At 51.9% G+C, this 27,217-nt stretch overlaps 1 protein-coding gene across 1 annotated transcript in view; it reads right to left on the minus strand.

The window, feature by feature from the left end:
- FAM178B (family with sequence similarity 178 member B) overlaps positions 1-27,217 on the minus strand; it is a 105,367-nt gene that overhangs the window by 75,368 nt on the left and 2,782 nt on the right. Inside the window, exons 2-6 of the mRNA XM_055539374.1 lie at positions 19,972-20,041; positions 19,374-19,795; positions 18,343-18,404; positions 13,179-13,331; positions 3,123-3,228 (exon numbers count right to left, since the gene is read on the minus strand). Of these exons, the coding sequence (XP_055395349.1) occupies positions 3,123-3,228; positions 13,179-13,331; positions 18,343-18,404; positions 19,374-19,795; positions 19,972-20,017 (789 nt within the window). The 5' untranslated portion in view covers positions 20,018-20,041. The remainder of the gene's footprint in view (positions 1-3,122; positions 3,229-13,178; positions 13,332-18,342; positions 18,405-19,373; positions 19,796-19,971; positions 20,042-27,217) is intronic.

Genomic DNA, 27,217 nt, shown 5'->3' on the forward strand with positions numbered 1-27,217 from the left:
TCTCTGCCCTCGCCTGCTGCCTCCTTCCCTCACAGGTGCAGTTGTCTGTTTCCAAGAGGTCTAAGACACCAGAACTCTGCCACTCTCTTCCTCTCCTAACTTCTTCATAGCTAAACACACAATCACTCCCCAGCAAGAACGTGAATTCAGTGATGGCATATGCTTCCAGGTTTTGGCCTCCGAGGCTCACCTGAGAAGTCCACTCTAGGGCTCCGAGGACGAGCTTACATAATTGGTGAGCACTAAAGCTGAAGCCTCAGCTTTCCAGGTGGCTCAGTCGGTAAAGAATCAACCTGCAGTGCAGGAGATGTGGGTTCGATTCCTGGGTCGGGAAGGTTTCCCTGGAGGATGGCACTCCAGTATTCTTGCCTGGAGAATCCCATGGACAGAGGAGCTTGGTAGGCTACAGTCCATAGGGGCGCAAAGAGTCGGACACGACTGAGGTCACTGAGCATGCACCAAGGCTGAAGCCCACTCACCCAGTGCCCACTGTTTGCCCCGCCAAAGCCCGGGGAGCAGGGAGGTGGCAGGCAACAGGAACTGGTTCCCATGGGGACTCAGGATGGCCCTTCTGGAGATGCAGTTGAGGGAGCAGGATTGGAGAAGTCTAACTCTCCAACCTCTGGCTCTAGAATTAATCCCAGGTATGTGTGCGGGCCTCCAGCAGCCTTGTGGCCCTGCTCCCCTAGCTGCCTTTGTTTGGGGGTGGTCCCTTAACCCCTCATAGGCCAATTAGACTCTTCTTCCTGGGGGTTTATTTGACCACGGACAGCCTGGGGCATAGAGAGAAACCGAAGTCTGTCCTAGGATCCCGACCTGTCTCCATTGTGATTCCAGCTCCTGTGAGGCCCAGCGCTGTCCCTATCCTTGGATCCCACGAATCACCCGTGCAGCTACACAGGAGGCCCCCAGCACCTTCGGGGATCCCCCATGGATTTGCGCTTCTCTGAACTGGAGTCCTCACCAACAGCGTGAAGTACAGAGAGCCATGTCTACCTGGGATGTGTGTGTGCATGTCAATCACTCAGTCGTGTCCGACTCTTTGAGACCCTATGGACCGTAGCCCACCAGGCTCCTCTGTCCATGGGGATTCTCCAGGCAAGAATACTGGAGTGGGTTGCCATTTCCTCTTCCAGAGGATCTTCCCAACCCAGGGATGGAACTCCGATCTTCTGCATTGGCAGGTGGATTCTTCACCACTGCGCCACCGGGGAAGCCCTCAATGGACACCTGGGTCACCGCTGCCAGAATCTTTCTGTCCCTGCAGCTCAGCACGCAGCCAGTCCTCAGCCAAGGTCTGCGAGAGAACAAGTGCTGCTGCTGCTGTGGGAAGAGAAGTTCCAAGCGGCAAGAGAACCTAAACCTCGGAAGTGAAGCGTCAGAGCCCACCCTAAGGCCTGCGGGGTGGTCACATGAGTGGGAGAGGTCAGCACCCTGCTCTTTCTTTCCCTCCAGAGACAAAGATGTTGGGCGGGATCTCCCCGAGAAGACACCCCCAAGGCCAAGTGCACCCCTTGCATGGATCCGGCTTCAGCTTTTGTTTCTCCTTCCTGAAGATGGAGAGCCTGGCCCCTGGGTTGACATCATTCCTTCCTGATGGTGTCCAGGCCCTGGGCAGAGCAGCGGGCAGGACCAGAAGGACAAGGCAGGCCACGGGAGTTCCCCATTCGACCTTCACACGGGATTGCTGAGCCCAGTTTACGGAGTGAGAGACAGAGACACAGCTGCTGCTGCTGCTAAGTCGCTTCAGTTGTGTCCGACTCCGTGCGACCCCATAGATGGCAGCCCCATAGACGGCAGGCCACCAGGCTCCCCCGTCCCTGGGATTCTCCAGGCAAGAACATCAGAGTGGGTTGCCATTTCCTTCTCCAATGCATGAAAGTGAAAAGTGAAAGTGAAGTCGCTCAGTTGCGTCCGACTCTTCGTGGACCCCTTGGAGCCTACCAGGCTCCTCCGTCCATGGGATTTTCCAGGCAGGTGTACTGGAGTGGGGTGCCACTGCCTTCTCTGGACAGAGACACAGAGCCGCTGTTAAATGACGGCCCACGTCACACAGTACTGGGTGGAAAGGCAGGGCTGGGGGTTCTCTGCTGCCGCGCCCCTCCCCCACAGGCGACAGAGGCTGCGGAAGAGACCAGGCGGGGCTCGTGCACGCCTCCATGCCGTGCCAGGGTCACACAAGGACCCTCTGTGGCCAGCATCTCAGACTGGCTCTATGTCTGTCATGTGCTGGGCAAGGAGAGAGAAGCTGCACTGACAGGACAGGGAAGAATGGCCACTGTGTCCCCTGTGTCGCCCGGGGCCTGGGGGAGCGGCAGGGAGGGGCAATGGGGAAGGACCCCAGTGGGAAGGAGAGCTGGAGGGCTGTTTCTGGAAGGCAGCCAGTCTGCCGAGGCCGAGGAGTCCCAAGAATGATCCGCCCCGCATGGCGGCTCTAATTTACAGCCAGGGTCCAGGCTCCAACTGGCAGGAATGAGACCAGCTGGAGCTTGGGACCTGCTGTCCCCGGCAGAGATGGTCCGGGGTGGGGGCCAAGGCCTCATCCCTGTGCCCTGCATTCAGATCCCAGCAGCTGGTGCCTGGGCTTTCCCTGCTGGCTGCTCCTCGCTGTCTTTCTCCGTGTGAAGGTTCCGAGCCTAGGGCAGAAAGCATGTTCCGCCAAGGCAAAATGTTCTGGCAGTGACCAGAAAGGAAGGGAAGTGAAGACAGAACAGCTGTTCTAGGCTTTTCTAGCTGACCCACAACTCCACAGCGAGCACCCCAGCTCCATATCCACGAGGGCCCTCACACCTGCAAGGCCGCTGCCCGCAGGACGAGGGCCCAGACCCGGGGCCTGGAGAACAGCCTGCACACAATGGGAGCACCTGTTGAGCAGGAATCACAGAGAGGCAACACCCTGCAAGGCACACGCGCAGGGGGGTCCCGGCGTGGGGCTACAGGCCGATGCCTGCACCTTCCTTACGCCATCACAAGTCTCCCTCCCTCCTCCAGCCTCAGCGAGGACCAACCCAGCAGCCCCACGGGCAGGAGGGGGATGGGAGCCCCGCCCCGCCGGCCAGCGGCCCTTCCCCGGGTGCTGGGCCGGCTCGCTCCCGCCACCTAGCGGCAGTCGCGGTCCTCACCTGTAACAGCCACTGGAGCAAGGATATGGGGCGGTCGCCCACCGGCAAGTAGACGCTGCTCAGGAGGCCCTGGTGCAGGAAGGTGAGCTGCCGGGCCGGCGACGAGCTGCGGGGGCAGAAGGACAGAGCGGGAGGTCAGGGAGGCGACCCTCCTCCGTGACCCTCTCAGCGAGGCTGAGCGGGGCCATCCGGATTTCAGCTTCTCCGGGACTAGAAGCGGTCACTGCTGTGGACAAAGACGCTCAGTGCAGGCAGCTGCTGGAACAGAAAACAACCCACAGCGCCATTCAGAATCAACTGCTGCCCAAGAACACGTCTCACGATGTCTTTTGCTTTTTTTTTTTTTTGGCCGCACCCTGCCAGGCTTGCAGCATCTTAGTCTCCCTGCCAGGGCTAGAACCCAGGTGCCTGGCAGTGGAAGGGCCAGGGAAATTCCCCTCTCAGTGTTTTACACACAGGACTGGGGAGAACAGTTTGTTTTTCCTGCGTGATGGAGGGGGAAACTGAGGTGCTGACCAGTTTTGAGAAAGGTCTGGGTTGTGATGAGGAGCGTGCCCGGGAGCCTCGCTTCTTAGCCCGGCTGCAGCGGGGGGACAGGATTACAGGACAGGACAGGCGGCGTGGGGCGGGCGTCTGGGTCCGGTTACATAGAGCATGTCTGCCCCATCTTGTGTTTTTCCAAAACAAAGGGGACACCTGAGAAGACGGGAAAAGAACAGACAGGGGCCCAGGACGGGGAGATCTGGGGAAGGAAATAACTGAGGGTGGCAGAGGGGTCTCAGAAACCATGTGAACAGCAACGGTCCTGACCGGGGGGCTGGGGGGGGTTGAGGGGCACCCCGGGAGGGGGACCCCCCGTGCTTCTGGGGCCATGATTTCATGGCGAGCTGTCAGGCCTCACCCTTCTGCCCTGAGCTGCTGGCAAGGGGAGGAGCCCTGGTTTGAGCTCACTGTCACCCTGGGAGATCACCTGGACCCATGGGACCCCAGATCCCCGGACAACGAGGAGTTGATGTATTTCGTGTGATTTTCGGGCCTCTGGTGGAAGGTGCCGGACTTCACTCCCCTCCTGTACTCCTGGCATTCTGGGGAAGTTGGGTTTGGGGTTGAATCCTCCCTGGAGGACAGGGAAGACTGGCATGCTAAAGTCCATGGAGTCACAGAGTCCAACACGACTTAGTGACTGAATAACAACAACCTAATACTCTCTGAATCTGGTGAATGCCTCTTTGCTCTCTTTCTAGATAATGTCCTAAAAGCAATTAATAAGGATTCCAGATAAATGAAACCGTTAACTTCATGTCCATTCTTCTTTTTTTAACAACCAAATCCAGGCAAACATTTCGGATGGCATTTAAAGTCATGACTCTAGATAGAAATTTCCTCGGCCGGCCCACCCTCCTCCTCCTCCTCTTTAAAAAGGACATCATATTTTAATCTGCCAGGAACAGAATGCTCCAAAACAAAGATGCTCCTCCAAGCCAAGTTGCTGTCTCTTTGAGTATATCCAGGCAATTTACAAATTGTGTACTTTTTATCCACCACCCCCCCCAAAAGCATTTAAGTTCAGAGGAGAAAGCAGCTTTGTTCCTGTGTTTGTGAAGCTGACGGTTCTAAAGCAGACCTTTATTTGTACATACAAACACGTGTGTACCCCAGGGCTGCTGGCACACACCGCTTCTGCCCCACATGCCCAGTCACACAGCCACTTCATGTGCTGACCCCGGCAATGCCTATGTGGTTCATGCACAGCCCCCCAAACGCAGACAACAGCCAAGCCAGCCACGTCTGGAGGACCTCACAGATTGGCAGGGCCTGGCCGGGGGCCATGTGGAAGGAGGCCGGCGCTCCAAGGACTCCAAAAAGACGCTGGCTCTGGCATTCTGCTCAGGGGGCACCCGCCAGCTTCTCTGTAGGGGAATGGATTCTACAAGCCCCTGCCGGCTCAGATCAACACATTTCCAACTGCTGCTCAGAGACAGAGACGCCTCTTGCTTGACGATGTCTCCCTTCTGCTACACACTTGGCAGTGCAGTTTCTGCCAGAGGAAGGATCAGTCTGCCTCGGGGTTCACTGCTGCTCAGTTAGGCTTGGTGTGTAGGACCAGGGGTCAGAGATTAGGCAGCAAAGGGCATGGTTCAGCTATGCCTGGAAGCAAATGGCTGTCAAAGAATTCAGCTAGACGAGATGCGAGGAATCTCCTGTGAGTGTGCTCAGTGAAAGGGCACTGCTGCCTTCCCTTGGCTGGACCGCAAGCCCTGCCACCCTTCAGCGGAAGGACAGAGAGAGGGCAGGAGGAACCTCCTGCTTGGTGGAAGGGCAGGGAGAGGCCTGGCAGGCAGAGACCACCCTGATCCGAGGGAGAACGGTCTGCAAGTGGGGAGGCCCTGGGGGGAGAAGGTGAGCAGGTTACGGAATCCACTGCGGTTAGATGTAGAAAAATCCCTGGCAGGTTCACAAACTGAGAATGCTGACACGGGGTCCAAGCGGGCACCCATGCCTGTGGCAAAGCCAACGCCAAGGTTGGAAGTTATCCTGAGAATGTCAGAATGCCATGGGGCGAGCAGGGAGGAGCAGAGCCTCCTCTTGGAGGCAGATGCCGCTCCGGCCCAGCTGGGTGTGAAGCCCCAGCTGCCAGCCCTAAGGATCCAGGGAGGGGAGGTCCCCACCCCAACAAGGAGTGGCCATGGTCAGAATGCGCTAATCCCCAGCCTTTGCCCATAGGGCAATGGGAAAAGAAGGAAGGAAGACAGGGTGTGGGGGGGGGGGTGATCAGCAAGAAGGGGGAATCACACAGAACAAAGGCCCCAGCCTCAGTCAGGATGCTGGGCTCCTGGTGCAATGCTGATCTTCTGCTTGGACTGTGTGTTCCTGATAAGGCTCAACTCAGGGTCTCCCAGCCCCCATCTCTGGTCTAGTCTACGGGCAGCAGCCCCAGGGGGCAAAGTCTCTAAATGCCTCCGGGAATCCCAAGTGACGGCAGAAGGATAAACACTAAGTGTCGTTATTTACAGGGCATCAGTTTCTGCGCCTTTGCCAGGCTACTAAGATGAAAGCTTCAGTGAAACGCCGAGGGAGACCAGCCACCAGTAATGATCCCAGTAGCTCTTCTTGCTCCTTCCTTTGTTTAAAGATCGGCGAGCCGAGGGCTTCCCTGTGGTCCAATGGTTAAGAATCCACCTGCCAATACAGGGGACACGGGTTCGCTCTCTGACCCAGGAAGATGCCATGAGCCACGGAGCAACTAAGCCACGCACCACAGCTGCTGAGCCTGTGCGCCCTAGAGCCCCATGCTCCCCAGCAAGAGAAGCCACCGCAAACAGAAGCCTGAGCACTGCAACTGGAGAAAGCCTGAGTGCAGCAACGAAGACCCAGCACAATCCAAAATACATTAATCATCTTGTGAAAAAGATTAAAAACAAAAATCAGTGATCCTAGCAACTGCCTGGAGGGCCACTCTCACTCGCTCTGGATTTGGGGGCAGGCGCAGGCAGTGGGGTGGCTGAATGCTGCCCCTGCTCTGGGACTGCTGGATTTATTTCACCCGGTCTTCCCCTGCCTGCCAGGAAGACGAGAAGGAGGTCTTGGCAAAACGGGAGCTGGGGCCTGGGCCTCAGGGAGGTCTGATGCCTGAGCACCATTTACATCACTGAACTGGGACCCATGCCGCCCCTGCCTGCAGAGGCCATTGCCGAGGAAAGTCCCCAGTGGCACTTCCAGTGTCCTGAGAACAAACTGCAAACTGCAGGTGCACCCAGAGGACAAACGTGGGTCCTGACACCCCCACACACACTGGGGGGAGGGTGGGGAACAGGGAGGACCCAGGGCGCTTCAGCGGGCAAGCTCCACCCCCGAGGCGCTGGTTCCTGTCTTAGAGCTGCCCTGGGGCACTAGCTGCTCTAGGTCCTGTCACGAGGCTTGGATTTCCCGCTGAAGTGCTGTCAGGGGACGAGGAAAGAGTTCAGCCGCCCTCCTCCTCCCCTCCCCCGCCCAGTACCAGCTTCTGTCACAGCAGCATGTGACTTTGGTCTCGGGGAAGCGACCTGAGGTCACACGTCCAGCAGGGTGACAAATGAGAAAGGACATTCCAGGCACCTCCGGTCCTACAGCTGCAGTTCAGGGAGGAGTTCAGTTCAGTTCAGTCGCTCAGTCGTGTCTGACTCTTTGCAACCCCATGAACCGCTGCACGCCAGGCCTCCCAGTCCATCACCAACTCCCGGAGTTCACCCAAACTCATATCCATTGAGTCAGTGATGCCATCCAACCATCTCATCCTCTGTCGTCCCCTTCTTCTCTTGCCCTCAATCTTTCCCAGCATCATGGTCTTTTCAAATGAGTCAGCTCTTCGCATCAGGTGGCCAAAGTACTGGAGTTTCAGCTTCAACACCAGTTCTTCCAATGAACACCCAGGACTGATTTCCTTTAGGATGGACTGGTTGGATCTCCTTCAGTCCAAGGGACTCTCAAGAGTCTTCTCCAACACCACAGTTCAAAAGCATCAATTCTTTGGTGCTCAGCTTTCTTCACAGTCCAACTCTCACATCCATACATGACCACTGGAAAAACCATAGCCTTGACTAGACGGACCTTTGTTGACAAAGTAATGCCTCTGCTTTTTAATATGCTGTCTAGGTTGGTCATAACTTTCTTTCCAAGGAGCAAGCGTCTTTTAATTTCATGGCTGCAGTCACCATCTGCAGTGATTTTGAAGTCCCCCAAAATAAACTCAGCCACTGTTTCCACTGTTTCCCCATCTGTTTGCCGTGAAGTGATGGGACCAGATGCCAGGATCTTCGTTTTCTGAATGCTGAGCTTTAAACCAACTTTTTCACTCTCCTCTTGAAAGAGGCTCTTTAGTTCTTCTTCACTTTCTGCCATAAGGGTGGTATCATCTGCATATCTGAGGTTATTGATATTTCTCCCTGCAATCTTGATTCCAGCTTGTGCTTCTTCCAGCTCAGCATTTCTCATGATGTACTCTGCATATAAGTTAAATAAGCAGGGTGACAATATACAGCCTTGACGTACTCCTCTACTCAGGGAGGAGAAGTGCACGTAAACCTGTGTAGGTCCAACCCGGGAGGACCAGGGCTGGGTTAGACGCTGAGACTGCCTGTCCTTGCTCTGAGATGAACTGCTGGCTTAATCTGTGCCAACATTTCCCACTTTGTACAGTGGAAAGAAAGATAACATCCCTCTTCACCAGACAGCAAGCAGAGGTGAATCTACTTCAAGAAGTGGTTTTTTACTTTTGTATACCTTTCGTTCATTCAGCGTTAAGTCATGTCCAATTCTTTGCAACCCCATGGACTCTAGCCCATTAGGGCCCCTCTGTCCATGGGATTTCCCAGGCGAGAACACTGAAGTCAGTACCCATTTCCTTCTCCAGGGGAACTTCCAGGGCTCGAACCTGCATCCCCTGCATTGGTAGGCAGATTCTTTACCACTGAGCCACCATGCAAGCCCAAGAAGTGATTTTTTAAAACTGTATTCATTCTCCCCCTAAACCACTAATGATTACACAAAGTGTGAAAATACAGAGGAGTCTAATGAAGAGACTGAAAGTCACCTGAAATCTCACAAAGTGAGATTCACTTCCTGAAAGGTGAGAAACTGAACCATACTGCTCTTTGAGAGATGAAGTAACCTTTTCTTCTTCCTCCATCCTCACATTTCCGGCTGCCCACAACACACTAATTATTGAATGGCTAGTAATCCCCACTCTCTGTCTCAACTTGAGGTCTTCGGCACAAACAGGAAATAAAGGATGACCCGAAGGCTAAAGGGCGACCTTCAGGAAGTGGCCCTTCCCCAGTGCCTGGCAGGCGTCCCCTGACCTGGCAGGGCACAGACACTCCTGGCCCAAGGCCCCATCTCCGCTCTGCTTCGTTAGCAAACTTGAGGGAGGAGGGTCTGGACTCTCCGCTCCAGAAGGCTGGCCAGCCACCTGGCCCCATTAGGCACAGCTGCTCTGATCCCAGGCCACCACTCCACGGGCCATCTCCTCTGTCAAACACTTCCTGCCCGCCATCTAGCCCGGGGCAGAAAATCTGCCATCCGCCCCAAATCCTGAGGAGAAACAGCTCAGGAAGCCACCTGCCTCCCCCCTCTTATGTCTTCCCTGTCCAGCGCTTCTCTGTCCCTGTGCTTCCTCTGGTTCCACTATCTGTCTTCTTTCCCTTCATTTCTTCCCCTGCCCCCTTTTCATCATCTCTTTATGAGATATATTTGTTTTTTAAAAAATCTTTATTTATTTGGCTGCCCTGGGCTTTAGTTGTGGCATGCAGGATCTTTAGTTGCAACATGTGGGATCTAGTTCCCTGACCGGGGATCAAACCCGGGGCCCCCTGCATTGAGAGCTTGGAGTCTTAGCCACTGGACCACCAGGGAAATCCCTAGATGTATTTTCAATTTGGCAATGGGAAATTTTACCACTGTTCATACCCTAAGACCCAGTCATCTCACATCACATCCAGAGATCTATTCCAGAACTGCTGACAAATGTTTCTGTATAAGGACACTCTCTACCACACTGTTTACTATCAGGGGGAAGCTGGAAACCACCTGCATGTCAAGAAAAACGAAGAAGATGGTTAAATATGTCGGGCATCAGTGACATGTGAGGTGTAATTTCAACATTAACATTACTTGGTCTGATTGCAACATCTGGGCCTTATATTTAGATTCTTCTTTCAACAACATATAAAAAAAAAACACTTAGCAATCACAGAAATCTGAATGCTGATCGATATTAATGATATTAAGACCTGCAAAGATGGAGAAGCTCTATACAGTCAACAAAAACAAGACCAGGAGCTTACTGTGGCTTAGATCATGAACTCCTTATTGCCAAATTCAGACTGAAATTGAACAAAGTAGGGAAAACCACTAGACCATTCAGGTATGACCTAAATCAAATCCCTTATGATTATACAGTGGAAGTGGGAAATAGATTTAAGGGACTAGATCTGATAGATAGAGAGTGCCTGATGAACTATGGAATGAGGTTCGTGACATTGTACAGGAGACAGGGATCAAGACCATCCCCATGGAAAAGAAATGCAAAAAAGCAACATGGCTGTCTGGGGAGGCCTTACAAATAGCTGTGAAAAGAAGAGAAGTGAAAAGCAAAGGAGAAAGGAAAGATATAAGCATCTGAATGCAGAGTTCCAAAGAGTAGCAAGAAGATATAAGAAAGAGATAAGAAAGACTTCCTCAGCGATCAATGCAAAGAAATAGAGGAAAACAACAGAATGGGAAAGACTAGAGATCTCTTCAAGAAAATTAGAGATACCAAGGGAACATTTCATGCAAAGATGGGCACAATAAAAGACAGAAATGGTATGGACCTAACAGAAGCAGAAGACATTAAGAGGTGGCAAGAATACACAGAAGAACTGTACAAAAAAGATCTTCATGACCAAGATAATCACGATGGTGTGATCACTCACCTAGAGCCAGACATCCTGGAATGTGAAGTCAAGTGGGCCTTAGAAAGCATCACTACGAACAAAGCTAGTGGAGGTGATGGAATTCCAGTTGAGCTCTTTCAAATCCTGAAAGATGATGCTGTGAAAGTGCTGCACTCAATATGCCAGCACATTTGGAAAACTCAGCAGTGGCCACAGGACTGGAAAAGGTCAGTTTTCATTCCAATCCCAAAGAAAGGCAATGCCAAAGAATGCTCAAACTACCGCACAATTGCACTCATCTCACATGCTAGTAAAGTAATGCTCAAAATTCTCCAAGCCAGGCTTCAGCAATATGTGAACCGTGAACTTCCAGACGTTCAAGCTGGTTTTAGAAAAGGCAGAGGAACCAGAGACCAAACTGCCAACATCCGCTGGATCATCAAAAAAGCAAGGGAGTTCCATAAAAACATCTATTTCAGCTTTATTGACTATGCCAAAGCCTTTGACTATGTGGATCACAATAAACTGTGGAAAATTCTGAAAGAGATGGGAATACTAGACTACCTGACCTGCCTTTTGAGAAATTTGTATGCAGGTCAGGAAGCAACAGTTAGAACTGGACATGGAACAACAGACTGGTTCCAAATAGGACAAGGAGTTCGTCAAGGCTGTATATTGTCACCTGCTTATTTAACTTATATGCAGAGTCCATCATGAGAAACGCTGGGCTGGAAGAAGCACAAGCTGGAATCAAGATTGCCGGGAGAAATATCAATAACCTCAGATATGCAGATGACACCACCCTTATGGCAGAAAGTGAAGAGGAACTAAAAAGCCTCTTGATGAAGGTGAAAGAGGAGAGTGAAAAAGTTGGTTTAAAACTCAACATTCAGAAAACGAAGATTATGGCATCTGGTCCCATCACTTCATGGGAAATAGATGGGGAAACAGTGGAAACAGTGTCAGACTTTCATTTTTTGGCTCCAAAATCACTGCAGATGGTGACTGCAGCCATGAAATTAAAAGACGTGTACTCCTTAGAAGAAAAGTTATGACCAATCTAGATAGCATATTGAAATGCAGAGACATTACTTTGCCAACAAAGGTCCGTCTAGTCAAGGCTGTGGTTTTTCCTGTGGTCATGTATGGATGTGAGAGTTGGACTGTGAAGAAAGCTGAGCGCCGAAGAATTGATGCTTTTGAACTGTGGTGTTGGAGAAGACTCTTGAGTCCCTTGGACTGCAAGGAAATCCAACCAGTCCATTCTGAAGGAGATCAGCCCTGGGATTTCTTTGGAAGGAATGATGCTAAAGCTGAAACTCCAGTACTTTGGCCACCTCATGCGAAGAGTTGACTCATTGGAAAAGACCCTGATGCTGGGAGGGATTGGGGGCAGGAGGAGAAGGGGACGACAGAGGATGAGATGGCTGGATGGCATCACTGACTCGATGGACGTGAGTCTGAGTGAACTCCGGGAGTTGGTGATGGACAGGGAGGCCTGGTGTGCTGCGATTCATGGGGTCGCAAAGAGTCGGACACGACTGAGCGACTGAACTGAACTGAACTGATTAAGTGTATATTAAGACATGCATATTAAGTGTAATAATGTATTGAAGTTATGTCTAAAGATAGTATTTTAGAGACCCAGATTGAAGGACTTAAAGGAATTGTATGCGTCTGGGACTTGCTTAAAAATGATCTTGAGGGGACAGGGTGAGTGGGCAGGTGTATGGAAGAACCAAGACTGGCTCTGAGTCAGTAACTGACTCAGTAACTGGTAGGTACACATAGGTACCCTTTGCTTCTGTGTGTGTTTGAAACTTTCCACGATAAAAAGCTTTAAAGGAAACACATCAAAGCACTGTTATTTTTCTGTTATAAAATAAGATGGGCTAGCCGGAAAAGAGAACAAGGTTCTTGTGTTCAAGTCCTAATGTGTCCCTAAACTCCATGTGCCTTATGGGCTGGTGGGGAGCGGTCAGGTGGTCTCACCTTCATCTCCCAAGTGGCCGGGGCCCAGCAGGGCGCCAGCCTGAAGTGGAGGGCCGATGGCCTGAATCCTGCAGGCTTTCTCGCTCTTATTCTTAGACATGTGAACTCACAATCCCAAGAGTTGCATGTTATTGTGGTAAAGTTTTCAAAAATCCCCTAAAAAAATCAAACATAGTCAGGGGTTATGTGATAATCCCTGTGAACAAGTCCCACCAAGACAAGGACCAGGGCAGCTGTCCTGACGTTATGCTGAGTTGTCCTTGTGGCTGGGGACAAACTTTCCAGGAGGAAGAGAGGAGGGGATGATGGGCCCTGGGAAACTGCTGGACAGCCAGGAAAGTGGCTCCAGTGTTGATGGAGACATAACACCAAGGGCATGTGTGATGAGTCTGACCATGCAACGGGGCCATGGGGGAGGAAAAGGTAGCACATAACAGATGCTGAATATCTGCTGCAGTGTAAGATTCTGTGAAGGATACACATCTAAATTAGTGAAGAAAATACCATAAGCAGACATGTGTGTACTGCGTGTTTCCCTAAAGGCTGACACACCCACACTGGGAAAACACAACTTCCAAAGGCCTCCTCTGGGGTGGTCCTCGCCGCTGGGCTCCTCGAGGGAGGGGCCTGGTCAAGCCGCACGGATGTTTACCTGAGGAACAGCTTTTCCAGGGGGTTCCGTGGCTTCAGCTGTGAAGTGTCCAGGATGCAGGGCACAGGGTGGTGCCTGGGGAGAAACACGGTCTCGCCCGGATGCACTGCTGGGATGGCCTGCGGTGGCATGGAGAATCTCTCCACCGGCGTCCTGGCAAATCAAGGGGCAGGGGAGAGCCGGGCATCAGCAGGCGCACCTTATCTGTAGTCTGGAGGGAGGCCAGGGAAGGCCAGAGGGCGGCCCCCTCCCCGCAGCCCCCGCCCGGTGGGGACCAGACCGGGGGCACAGCGCCCCCTGCTGACGGAGGGAGAGCCCGCCAGATGGAGACAAAGGGGCTCACTCCCACTCCCTGTCGGACCCCGACCCCTCTCTCAGGGCCTGAGTGCAGGCGCTGGAAGTCCTGGTCCCCAACCCTGCCCCACTCGTGGGCTCTGGTCCAACGTCCACTGAGTGCCCACGAGTGCAGGTGCCAGAGGCTCAAGGATGAGGCAGGCGTGGGCTGCCTATGCTCCGCCAGGACAAGTGGAAGGGGATCACAGCGAGGCCCTCCAGCGAGTGGACCAGCCCCAGAGCAGCAACAAGGCGCGGGGAGAGGCTTGGGAGAGAAGCCCCGGGTGGGTGCAGCAGGCCAGGGAGGGCCCCTGTGGCATGATGAGGGGGCCAGGGCTCTTTCTCTGAGCAGCATCCTCAAGGCCTCGTGAGCAGGAGGACTCCCCAGGGAGCCTGGGAAATGCAGAGGCCCAGGCCCGCGCTGCTCTGAGAGTCATTTAGTGAACCAGAGCTAGGTCCCACGGATAGGGAAGGAACAGGCAGAAGAGGGGACACATTCCAGCTCTGTGGGGCAGGAGGTGAAGACTGTCCCTCAGAATGAGGCCAGTCGCAGTGCCATGCAGGATGGAAGGGTCTCCCTTACACAGAACGTGGAGGGTGAACACAGCCAGCCACAGAACGGCAAGAGTGGGTGTGTGTGTGTGTGTGTGTGTGTGTGTGTGTGTGTGTGTGGTGCAGGTACACAGACATGCACACAACAGCCTGCACACATCTGACACACCCAACCACGGTCCAGGGTCATCCCGAGGGAACAGGATGCGGGAGGGGAAGGAAGGGGAGACATTTCCTGTTTACTTCAAACAACAGTGTTTGGCTTGATTTTGCACTAACATAACATAAACTCAACAGTAATAATAACAAAATAAAGCAAGTCACAGGCACTGCACCCCTTCTTCTCATCACAGGAAGGCCGGTACCCAGGCTGCCAGCTGGGCCCTGGGGCAGTGAACATGGAGGGGACACGGCCAGGGGCTCCCGTGAGTATCTGAGGCCTGGCAGCCAGCGCCGGAGGTGGATGAGCTGGGCTGGGGGCCCACCAGCTGCCAGAGGAGACCTGTTACTCTCCTGCCAAGTGACCCAAGGTAAGGAAGGTCATCCTAAGGGTGAAATGGCACAACAGATGGGAATGACATCGGAAAACCGGACAGATTCTGACCTCACAAACTTCGGAAACAGCCTCAGCAAACCACCATACAAATGGTACAACAACTTTATGTTTTGTTATTTGCCGTTTGAGTTTTTGAGTATCTGCGGCTTCCTATGTCCGCAAAGAGTTGGACACGACCGAGTGACAGAGCAACAACAACAACGGCTTCCGAGGTTGCTTTTATAATTTTAGAAAAAGTACAGATTATTAGAAGTCTGTTAAGAACCAGATTCATCTGCAAAAAGCTCTCGGCTCCTGACCCCAAACCATCGCTCAAAGGGAGTTTTGTGATATTAAATACAATGTATGTGCATTATTAAGAGTTCTGAGATGACTCTAATTGAGAACTTCCTGTGCAGCCCAGAAGTGAGGATAAAGGATGATGCTGTGGTATAAATATCCTCCCCTCCCTGGCACTGGCACACACATAAAGGGCTTTTAACTTTAAGAGCTAGAGAATGCAGGATGTTGTCTGTTCAAGACACAGGCTACCCTTGGAGCAGAAGCAGCTGATCAGCTCGGGATGACTGGGGGCCTTCCTCTGCCGGCCAAGGGTGAGGGGTTACATGACTCCTGGTCACAGGGGACCTGTCCGCCAGATGGGGGCCAGCCCCCCGGCCTGGGCCTCACCCCTTCTGGACCCGTACTCTTGCATGGCACCTCCCACCCACCCCAGCTCCACTCAGGGATGGAAGAGGCTGCCAGGCTTTGTACATCAGTGAGTAATTTTCTTTGAAGCAGAGAACCGAACTGACCCATCAAGATGATCGCACATCAAAACGACCACCTCAAAGTGGCTGTTGTCAGAAGAGGCTGTCTCAGAGTACTACCTGAAAAGGTCACGTGCCCAGAGGATTATCAGCATGATATTTCAAAGCCCGGAGCACCAGCTGCCCAGGTTAACTCCCTTTCTGTGGGGAATTTTAAAAGCATCCAGGCCACAACTTCCAAAATCCTGGATGCACTCGGGAGAAAGGGAAAGAGCTACGGAGATTATCCAGGCTACAGAGATGTCTTAAACCATTTATTTCCAAGGTTCTCCATGCAGTGAGTGGGGACCGTGGGAAGTGAATCCCCAGCCCCGACAGAGAAAATTGCGTCATTACTCATGATGCCACGAAAGCCTCTGGCCCAAACCTGCTGATTCCATCTGCCAGGAGTCACCGTGTGCCCGTCAGGCACCCTTTCCCGGCCTCTGGGCAGCACGTGGAAACTGGGGCCAGCTACAAGGCTGCTGCTTAGTTTTTTAGTGCGATTCTCTGTGACCCCATGGACTGTAGCCCGCCAGGGTCCTCTGTCCTTGGGATTCTCCATGCAAGAACACTGGAGTGGGTTGCCATTCCCTTCTCCAGGGGATCTTGCCAACCCAGGGATCGAACCCGCCTTTCCTGTATTGGCAGGTGGATTCTGGACCACGGAGCCACCAGTTAGGAGGCAGATGTCCCTAATCCAGGCTGCGGCCACCTCCTGCCCATTTCAATTAATGAGGCTTTCACTGCCACACAAGCAAGCTCACCATTGCTACCAAGCAGCACAGCCCAGCAGGCTGTAAAGGCCCTCAGAGCCAGAAGGAACTCTTCACAGTTCACACGCTTCACAGCCGCTGTCTTGGACTGGGCTAGCTGGATGACTGCCAGCCGAAGGGGTACAGCCCTTGGTCCTCAGGTGCCCAATTCTGAATTCCTCTTCCCAACACAGGCCCCAGCCACCCAGGGTGAGAGGTCCCACGGGAGCCAGCTCATCACCACTCTCTTCCTCCCTCTCACACTTCCTGTCCATTCTCCACAATGCCGCCTGGGCACTCTCTCTTAAACACATGGGAAAACAAACACATCACGACCTGCTTGAAATCCGTCCATGACTTGACCTTGTGTTCACGAGGCCCCGGTTCACATCTTGGTTGCAGCTTCTGCTTTGGCCTGCCCCCACACTCTGACACAGAGTATTCCAGTCCCAGCACCATCTGCCTGACATGCCTTTAGCTGTGTGGTCATTCCCATTGCCCTCCCAACTGTAATCCTCCACGGTCCAAGGACAAGGACCCCCTGGGGATCCCGTCCTAACCTTCAGGCTGAGTTAGGTGCTCCTTTTCCAGCCCCCTCTGTGTGTGCTCAGTCACTCAGTTGTGTCCCGACTCTTTGAGGTCCCCTCTGTCCATGGGATTCTCCAGGCAAGAATACTGGGGTGGGTTGCCATTGCCTATTCCAGGAGATCTTCCCAACCAAGGGATTGAATCTATGTCTCTTGCATCTCCTGCACTGACAGGCAGATTCTTTATCACCGGCGCCACCTGGGCTGTGAAATACTAGAATCACTGCGTTCAGTTTTCAGGGGAAAATACGATAATGCATGCCACACATGTGTTTAACCCTCTCCGGTGGGGCAAGAATATGGGGCTGGGGAAAAACAGAGGCCGCTGAGATGTTATTCCGATAAGAACCCGAGCATCTGACAATAGCAGTGCCTCTCTCTATGCGTAACTTCCACAACGGAAGCGTGCAGCCACTGAGCGAAAACAACCCGAGAGATGGGAAGAGGACACGGAGAAGACGCCTGTGGACGACGCCCTCCTGTCAGACGCAGTGCAGGTGCAGGGTGGAGTCCACCTGCGCCCTGGCCACCCCAGTCCCCACGGACAACGGAGATGTGGGGTTCTTGTATCTTCACTGCAGGTGGGACCTCAGTGCAAGCCAACCAGGTCATCTGCTTCCCAGGGAAGAAAGAGCACTTGTACTGGTTTCCATTCCCCCACTGTGCCTCCCTAAGGGATTTCTGGTTCTGATCCCCTGTGACTTTTGCTTTAAGAAACCAACTTCAGGCTTCCCTGGCGGCTCAGTGATAAAGAATCCACCTGCCAATGCAGGGCACACGGGTTCGATCCCTGGCCCAGGAAGATCCCACATGTTGCAAGACAACGAAGCCCGCGCCACAACTCCCGAGCCTGTGCTCTAGAGCCTGGGAACCCCGACTACTGAAGCCTGAGTGCCCTGGAGCCCTTGCTCTGCAACAGGAGAAGCCACCGCAATGAGAGGCCGGCTCGCTGAAACTCTCACCTCAACTAGAGAAAGCCCGTGAGCAGCAGTGAAGACCCAGCACAGCCACAGCTAACTAAACAAGTCCTTTTTAAAAGAAAGGAAAAAAGAAACCAACTTCTATGTGAGACAGGCTCACTGTAATCCCAGAGGGAGGGCAGGTGAGCTAGAGCAAGCGCTACAGGAACGCTGCTCAGGGGCTGGGCTGGGCCAGGACGACCGGGAAGGCCAGCTCCTCATGGCTGCCCCGACCCCCCAGCGCTGTCAGAGTTATCGTCAGGCTGCACGCCTCCGTGTCAAAGCTGTCTGTTTCCTCCACTTCCCTCGAGACCTTGGATGGGAGCTGAATGAGCCCCACACTGGCAGGAACTGGGCCGAACGGGGCTCAGGTGGAGAGAGAACCAGGAGCGAGGTCTCTGTGAGTGCTCCGGTGCAGCGCTCTCTGCCTCAAAGATGCTGTCCTCTGACCCCCTGCCACTCCGAGTGCTGGTTATGCACCAGGGCATACAGGGCACTCACTTGGGAGGCCCGCTGAGGAGGGAGGGGAGTAGGCTGCTTTATCCAGGGAGGAATTTGCTCTGAGTCTTCGAGTACAAACGAATGCTGTAAAATTACCGCTAACCTCAAAGAAAAGAAGACCCTCCCCGCTCACCTTTTCTCCTGCAGTAAGTAATCCAAGCTGTTGACATAGCACCCTGAGCTCCCAGAGGCGAGCTGGTGAAACCATACAGGAATGGGCATCAAAGACAAAGGGAGAAAAAAGACTGATCAATGTTAAGCCCTCTATTTAGTTTACTTCTCTGAACAGGCAGTATATTCACTCAATTAAAACAATCGGAAGGCATAAGGGCACACAGCCCAAGGACTTCGCCTCACTGCCACTCCTGGCCCCCCAGGCCCCTCCGCACAGGTAGCCTCAGGCGTCCACTGCTGTTCTGTTCACACAGAGAAGCAATCAGGAATACATCAGACTCTCCTTCAACACAAATGGTAGTGTAATGCACCTGCTATTCTGTACTGAGCTCTGATTTTCAATTAACAATATGTAATCAGGGTCATTCTGTATCAATACTAAAGAGATAATTAAAAAAAACACCACTTCCATGGTATTCTGAAGTATGATAATGACCTAATTTACTAGTTCACTACTGACAGGCATTTTGGTTATTGGCAATCTTGGGCTATTACAAATAAATAGGTCCTATTCTTAGAATACATTTCCTGGATCTACGGGCGCTCAAATGTTCCCAAAGTCTTCCCAGCAACCATGGTTTATTCCCAGGAATGAAGTTCATCACTCAAGTTTCCACTTTGGAATTCCCAAGTCGCTGGACCACAGTTAGCCTGAGGCTTTGTGCCTGACCTAGCCCAGATCCATGAACTCAACCTGGGGTGCGAAAGCCCTGAGGGGCCCTGCACCACCCCAAGCATTTCTGTTAGGAGTTAGGGGCAGAAATAAAGGGGGAGACAGTCCAGCCTCAGGGGCCCAAGCTCCCAGTCACGAGGGCCCAGGGGCTGGGGAGAAGTCAGAGGGTGTGGAGAAAAACTTATGGTCAAGGGGAGGGGACCAAAGGAGGGTAGTTGGGGTGTGGCTGAAGAGGAGTGGCCACAAAGGGATGGCCTGGCGATGACTCTGGAGAAGTGGCCAGAGAGGGGTGGCAAGGAGAGGAGGCCCCAACTTACTGAGGTGTGGGTGCTCATCCCAGGAGTTGCAGCCTCTGGGCTGGTGCCTGCCACGTTCCAGAACAGCTCCCCCAGTGAGGCCAGGCCTCCTAGTCGATCCAGGTCCTGGGGCTCCTGCTCTGACACCTTGGGGTGCTGGAGAGCCAGCCTCCTCAGGCCCCGAGGCCCTGGGGCTGGGTCCCCCTTCTTGGCTTGTGGGATGCTCAGGTTCAGGAACTCCACAGGCGGCGGGCTCCAGTCATTGGAGAACGTGTTCACGGTGGCCTGCATCTTGGGCTTTTTTGATGACTTGGAGGCTGGAGCAGAGGTGGGACTGCAGAGGCGCCGGGTGGGGTGCAGGAGCCCCTGGTACAGGGGATGGTCGAAGCAGCTGCCCTTCAAGTTGGGCAGGAGGATGGGCCTGGTGGTGGCAGCCTGGTCATCTGTGGATGGGACACAGAGCTGTGGTGTCCCCAGTGGCCCACCACCATCCCAGCCCCTGGGCCACTCTGACCGAGGAGGGGGCAGCAAGCAAGGGGAGCCTATCGACTGGGTTTTCCACTCCCTTGTGGCCCCAAACCTCAGAAGGGCTCCACCTGCCCAGGTGAGAGATACTTACCTTCTCTCCAAGGAAGGTCTAGCACTGCCTTCCTGGGCCCGGCCATCGGCAAGCCGCTGGGAGTTTTCTCCTGGAAGGAACAACCTGTCAGGTGAGGCTAGCCTTCGAAAGGGCCGAGCGCTTGAGAGGAGGGCCCTGGGCCCCTGGGTGCCCGGGAGGGAACTGCCCTCCTCCAGCTCCACGCCAAGGACCCAGCACGTGCTCCATGAGCATCAAGTTGCTAAGGTCAAGGAGGCTCCATCTGACCTCTCATTTCAAGGACGCGATGTGCAAGTGTACAGACATCAACATTTACAAAACCTGTATGAAATGAAAACCAGCACAGCCCAGACGGAAGGCCATATTCTAAAACGATATCCTGGGACTTCCCTGATGGCTCCAGTAGTTAAGACTCTGTGCTTCCAAAGCAGGGGGTGTGGATTCGATCCCTGGTTGGGGAACTAAGATCCCATATGCCACGCAGCATGGCCAAAGAATAAAAAATAAAAATGAAACGACATCCTGTGCATCTTGCTTGCTTGGTGTCACCCCTGTCTGTTAAGAAGGGGCTGGACAGGGCTGTCTGGTCCCTCCCATTTCCCCAGTATCAGCACAGACCTGGCACCCAGTAGGCTGGGTGCATTTCTATTGAATGAATGAATGATTTCAAGAGACCCTGGGGCTCCAATAAGCCTCCTCCTGTGTTAGCAGCTGCCTGTCCTCAGCTAAGGTGGACCCAGCCACATATACAGACATCTCTCATCACAGCAGGCCCGGGCTCAGACAACCTGAAACGCAGATGAAAGGCTAATGTCTGAATGACCAATGATCAAAGGAAATGACAGTTTACAAAAAAAGCTCAAATACGCACTCAACAAGGGTTCAAACTCAACAATAATAGAAGAAACCCAAATCAATATGACTATGAAGCATTATTCAATAATAAGAAAACAATCAAAAACTTAAAAATTTATAACAACGAATGCTGGCATGGCTATGAAGACATGCATGACTGTTAGCACTGTCTAACTGGTGTATTCTTTCTAGAGAGTAATCGAACAATACAAATATCACTGTGAGATGTCCAAATCAGGGAGTCAGGAACCCCGGAAATCTGTCCCTCCACAAATGCAATAATTAAGCTGGAAAAACCCGTCAGGACCAACACTTATGGAACTCTGAAACTAATAAAAAATTAACAACGAGGGGAGTGTTTAAAGAAGAAGGATCTGCTAGATGTCAGTAAGCCTGTGATCTGCCTTTTGATCTGACCTTCCCAACACCCCAGCTCCCAGCTCGGAGGCAGCGGTGGGGGCGGCATTAGTGGTGTGGCTTGTGGTGCCAGCAAAGCAACACAAACTTTGCTCTTGAAGAACTGTGGTTGTGTGTGTTGACCTGTTTTGCAGCTCCCAGAAGAATCAACTCAGGGTCTTGTTTTTGTTTTACACTCACTCCCGCGCTGGAACTTTCTTAGGGCTGGAGTGTCCTGGGTGGCATCTGTTGAAATTATTTAAAGATAAATCTACCAGTCAGAGCCACCTGGGGCAAGGAATTGACAGGTGGCACAAGCAGCCAGAGAGACTGAGTGGCCCAAAAAGGAAGGGGCTGAGGAAGCAGATGATGGAGGAAAAAAAAAAGTTTTACAAAGTTCCCATGGGACTTCCTGGGTGGTCCAGTGGTTAAGATGTCTCACTTCCAATGCAGGGGGCATGGGTTCCATCTCCGGTGTTGGAACTAAGATCCCACATGCCAGTGTGGTATGGCCAAAAAAAACGAATTAATAACTAAACTGTAAGTTAACAAAAAAAAAAAGAGAAAATGAGAAAATTCTGGACCAAAAAATATTCCAAATTTCTAAAATAAATAAATAGTTCCCAATAGTGTCTAGAAAGCCACATGCACGCCCAGGACTAAGGCATGCCAGTGAAAGACCTGACAAACCCATAAGCTTTCTCCTCTGTTCACTGTTGTTATTGTTGTTTGGTCAACAACAACAAAAGAGTTGTGTCGGACTCTTTTGTAGCCCATGCGACTGTAGCCCACCAGGCTCCTCTAACCGTGGGATTTTCTAGGCAAGAATACTGGAGTGGGTTGCCATTTCCTTCCGGAGATCTTCCCGACCCAGGGGTCGAACCTGTGTCTCCTACACTGGCAGGAAGATTCTTTACCACTGAGACTACTCATTAGGCTCCACATAATTAGGGAGTGAAGGGTAAGGCAGAGTTGCCAAAGGCCTGGCTAAGTGTTGAAGGGAGACTCCAACTCAGAACCAATCTGCAGACCCTGGAAGAGTTTCGTCATTGTTTGGGCTCTAGACATTTCAAGAGATCTATAAAATCGCCAGCTGGCCATAAAGCTAAAGGAACAGTGACTTTGGTGACCACATACAACAAAATAATTGTCTCCTGGGCTTCCCTGGTGGCTCAGATGGTAAAGAACCTGCCTGCAGTGCAGGAGACCTGGGTTCAATCCCTGGATTGGGAAGATCCCCTAGAGAAGGGAAAGGCTACTCACTCCAGTATTCTTGCCTGGAGAATTCCATGGACTGTATAGTCCATGGGGTCGCAAAGAATTGGACGTGACTGGGCAACTTTCACTTATAAAAATAGTTTTGAAAAGTCATTACATGAACACTACCACTCACAGCCAGTGGCAACAGTGAACTCTTATTTCCAGAGTTACTGCATTATAATATCTAAAGACAAGAAAACTGTCCCAAACCAAGCAAATGCTTTGGTGCTGAGAAGTCCATGGAGATGATAAGATAAAATATAAAAAGAATCAGAAACTGCTGATACAAAGAGACCAATTCCACGTAAAAAGCTGTGTGCTGAGGGGATGGGGGGTGAGGGGGTGAGAGGGGGAGGCTATGTTCTCCCTTTCAAATCGGTTTCTTTTCTGAGCACAAGTGCTTTCTGTGTCTTCCTAACAATGTGGAACTCACTAAGTTTAGGAGACACAGCACAGCCTTTGTTCCAGTCCAGAGTGGCTGGCTTTTGCCATTCCGCTTTCAAGATCATGACAAGCAGCTCACTCTGGTCCCTGAGAGCTCAGCAGTTGAGGGCTCTGGATGGGAGGATGATGGGGTTGCCAAGGGGTGGGCCATCCTGATGAGTGAGGAATCTGCACTTTCATCCCCACACTGAGGCGGGGTGGGGTGGGGTTGGGGTCCTTGCTCTTCCTGCATCACTTGAGAGCACAGTATCTCCATACTCCAGTGCCAAGCCCAGAAGGAAGCTCAGAAAACTAGGCGGACTTCCCTGGTGGTCCTGTGGTTGAGATCCCCTTCCAATGCAGGGGATGTGGGTTCGATTCCTGGTGAGGGAGCTAAGATTCCCACGTGCTTCGGGGCAACTAAGCCCACATGTTGCAACTAGAGAGCCCACACATCACAGCTAGAGAATGAGTGCCACAACTGCTGAGCCCGCGTGCAATGAGAAGCCACGCACCACAACAAAGACGTAGCACAGACAAAAGAAAAAAAAAAACTAGGTTGTCGATGCTATCGTACATTTATGTGTCAGCTTGGGCGGCCTTAACGAAATACCATAGGCTGGGGGGTTGCTTCAACCACAGATTTATTCCTCGTCAAGTGGCAGATCCAGGTGCTGGCAAGGCAGGCTGCATTCTGAGAGCTTTTCTTGTGCTTTGTGGCAGGACTGCCATCTCTCTTGACCTCTCTTTTATGGACTCATGGGACAGGGAGTGGGACGGGGCAGGGAGAGAGAGAGAAAGTGAACCTAAGTGTGGGCGCTGGTCTCTTCCTTTGCTAAGGTCACTAATTGCAGCATGGGGTCCCAACCCTCATGACCTAATCTAACCCTAATTTCCTCCCAAAGGCCGCATTTCCAAATAATATCACATTGGGGGTAAAGGCTTCAATGCAAGCATTTGGGGGGAGATGGACACAGTTCAGTCCATCGTGATATGCAATATATCAAACATTACTATGCTAGGTACAAATCAAATGCATCAATTTGAATGGACAATACACATGCAGAAAAGGGAACCACAGTGAGAATACAGCTCGATGAACTTCCACCAAGTAAACATACCCAGGTAACCATGTTGTCGTAGCTGTTGTTTAGTTGCTAAGTCATGTCCGACTCTTTCAAGACCCTGTGGACTACAGCCCACCAGGCTCCTTTGTCCATGGGATTTCCCAGGCAAGAATACCAGAGAATTCCTTCTCCAGGGGATCTTACCGACCCAGGGATCAAACCTATGTCTCCTGCATTGGCAGGCGGATTCTTTACCAGCGAGCCACCAGATAAGCCCAGGTAACCATGACGCAAGTCCAAAAAACAGCATATACCAGCACCCCAGAGTCCTCCTCACACTCCCTCCCAGTCAGGATTCCATCCTCTGCTCGAAAGGTAGGGCCTAACCCCGCAGATTTGCCTGCCCGTTTTCTGAGTAATGTGTAATGAGTCACATAGTGTGCATTCTTCTGTGTCCGGCTTCTTTTGCTCAGGGCCGTGTTTTCATGGCTCTGCAGGGTTTCATTGTGTGAATACAGGCTCAACTCTTCTACTCCAGAGGGACACATTCGTTGTTTTCAGGTTTTGACTACTATGAATAACGCTTCCATGAACACCGTTACACTTGCATTTTGGACACACACAGCCACATACCCACACACCCAGCCACACACATTTCTGTTGAGAATGCACCTAGGTGTCAAATTGATGGGTCACAGGAATAGTTATGCTCATTTGTGGTAGACAAGGTCAAAGGATTACAAAGAGGTAGAATGGGTGGGACCTCCCTGACGGTCCAGTGGTTAAGAATCCGCCTGCCAATGCGGGGAACACGTTTGATCCCTAGACTGGGAAGATTCTGCATGCCTCAGGGCAACTAAGCCCGTGCACTGCAACCACTGAAGCCCACGTGCCTGAAGCCCTTGCTCTGCAACGGGAGGAGCCACCGTAAGGAGATGCCTGTGCACCGCAACTCAAGTAGCCCCTGCTCATCGCAACTGAAGGAAACCCGAGCATAGCAGCGAAGACCCAGCGCAGCCAAAAATTAAATAAATAAGACAAAGAATTCCACATGACCCGCATCCAAATCTCTCCAATGTTAATATTTCACTATGGTTGCTTTATCATCACCTCTAACATGTGTGTGTGCATGTGTGTGCGCACATATACGATCTTGACTGTTGAAGAGTACTGGCTACTTTGTAGATTCTCTACATTTGGGTTTATGTGACGCTTTGTCATGACTGGATTCAGGTTATATGTCTGGGGCAGGAACATACAGATGCAGTGGTATGTCCTTTTCAGAGCCTCATATCAGAAGGCACAGATGTCAATTTGTTCCATTAATAATGTTGCTATTAATAACTTTCATCTCCTGGCGAAGCTGATATCTCCACCAGCATATCACTATTTTCTTTTTGCTGTAATTAATCAACATCTTATGAGAAGATCCTTTGAGACTATGTAAACACCCTCCTTCTGATCATACTTTCATTTCCTAGTTTCAGCATCAATTGATGATTCTCACCTCAATTTTTGTAACGGTTGAAAACCCGTGTTTGTTTTTAATGACTTCAAATTTTGCAAAGATCTTACAGTAATAACCATTGTGTGTGCATGTGCGCTCAGGCCCTTCAGTCGTGTCTGACTCTTTCTGACCCTACGGACTACAGCCTACCAGGATCCTCTGTCCATGGGATTCTTCAGGCAAAAATACTGGAGTGGGTTGCCATGCCCTCCTCCAGGGGATCTCCCCAACCCAGGGATTGAACCAAAGTCTCCTGTGTCTCCTGCATTGCAGGCAGATTCTTTTACCATTTACCACAGTAATAACCAGTACTTCTCACAAATCAAATGGGAACTGGAAGATCATTAGACAATTCAGTCATTCAGTCATGTCCAGCTCTTTGTGACCCCATGGACTGTAGCACGCCAGGCCTCCCTGTCCATCACCAACTCCAGGAGGTTACTCAAACTCATGTCCATACAGTCGGTGATGCTATCCAACCATCTCATCCTCTGTCGTTCCCTTCTCCTCCTGCCTTCAATCTTTCCCAGCATCAGGGTCTTTTCCAAAGAGTCAGTTCTTCCATCATCAGACGTCTACCATTAAAACATCCTCAGAGTCCCCTTCAAAGATTAAAAACAAACAAACAAAAAACAGCAAGCTGGGGGTGGCACTGGAGATGGCTGCTTCTCAGGCAAAGTATAACCCTCCCTTGAAGGCCCGAAAGGCAGCCAAAGAAGACAGAGATCACCTCTCCTCAAAGTCTCCACTTCTGTACAAACCACCTGCAGACAATCCTGGTGCAAGCTGAGAAAAGACGTTTGGCATGCTCAAAGCATCTCATTCTAGAAGAAGCACACAAGGTCACCCAGGGCAGGGGTGGGGGCAGGATCAAGGTTGGCAGATCTGGAGGGCTCTGGGGTCAGCTCATGTCTTCTTTGAAGACAAAGAAGAAGATGAACTTTGGCCCATGTTTCCAGGACAGTCTCACTCCTGTCTCTAGTTCTCCCCAGGCTGGGACCTGCTCATCTGCTCAAACACCAAACCCAACACAGACAACCTGCTACACCAGCTGGAACCCTGCTCTCCTGCGGCTTAACTAGCCAGGCTCTCTGGGGGCAAAGTCACCGAGGGAACTGACGTAGAAGCAGGTTCTAAAATGTATAAGCGGATTTTCATTGTGTTGTTTAGTCTCTAAGTCTTATCTGACACTTTTTGCGACTCCACAGACTGTAGCCCACCAGGCCCCTCTGTCCATGTAGTTCTCCAAGCAAGAATACAGGAGTGGGTTCCCATTTCCTTCCCCAGGGGATCTTGTTGACCCAGGGATCCAACCTGAATCTTCTGTATGGGCAGGCAGGGTTTTTTTTCTTTTACTGCTGCGTCACCTGGGAAGCCCGTAAGTGGACTAAGAAGTCCCAAAAGCTCATTCTGAAAGCTGAGGATTAGAAATAAGAAAGATGAGGGCTGGAGAGAAAGACAGCCTTCAGGTTAGCTCACAAACTCAGCAACCCACAAAGCAGCTGCACGGAGGACTGAGGACCGTGAATGGAGTCTTGACCCAGAACATGATTCCTACGGGATGCAGACTGACCTGGGCACTGGAAGACAACCTGCCCCAGCGAGTCCAGTACAGTTCCACTCAGCAAACCCAATTTAGCATGTCTGATGCATCAGGCCTTGTGTTGAGCCCTCAGACACCAAGGAAGGGGAAGAGAAGGTCTCTGCCCTTGAACGTGCAGCAGCGGGAGGTGTCTGCCAAGAGACAGATCCAGGGTCA

This window comes from Bubalus kerabau, chromosome 11, assembly GCF_029407905.1.
Source record: "Bubalus kerabau isolate K-KA32 ecotype Philippines breed swamp buffalo chromosome 11, PCC_UOA_SB_1v2, whole genome shotgun sequence".
In the NCBI taxonomy this organism is placed as follows: Eukaryota; Metazoa; Chordata; class Mammalia; order Artiodactyla; family Bovidae; genus Bubalus; species Bubalus kerabau.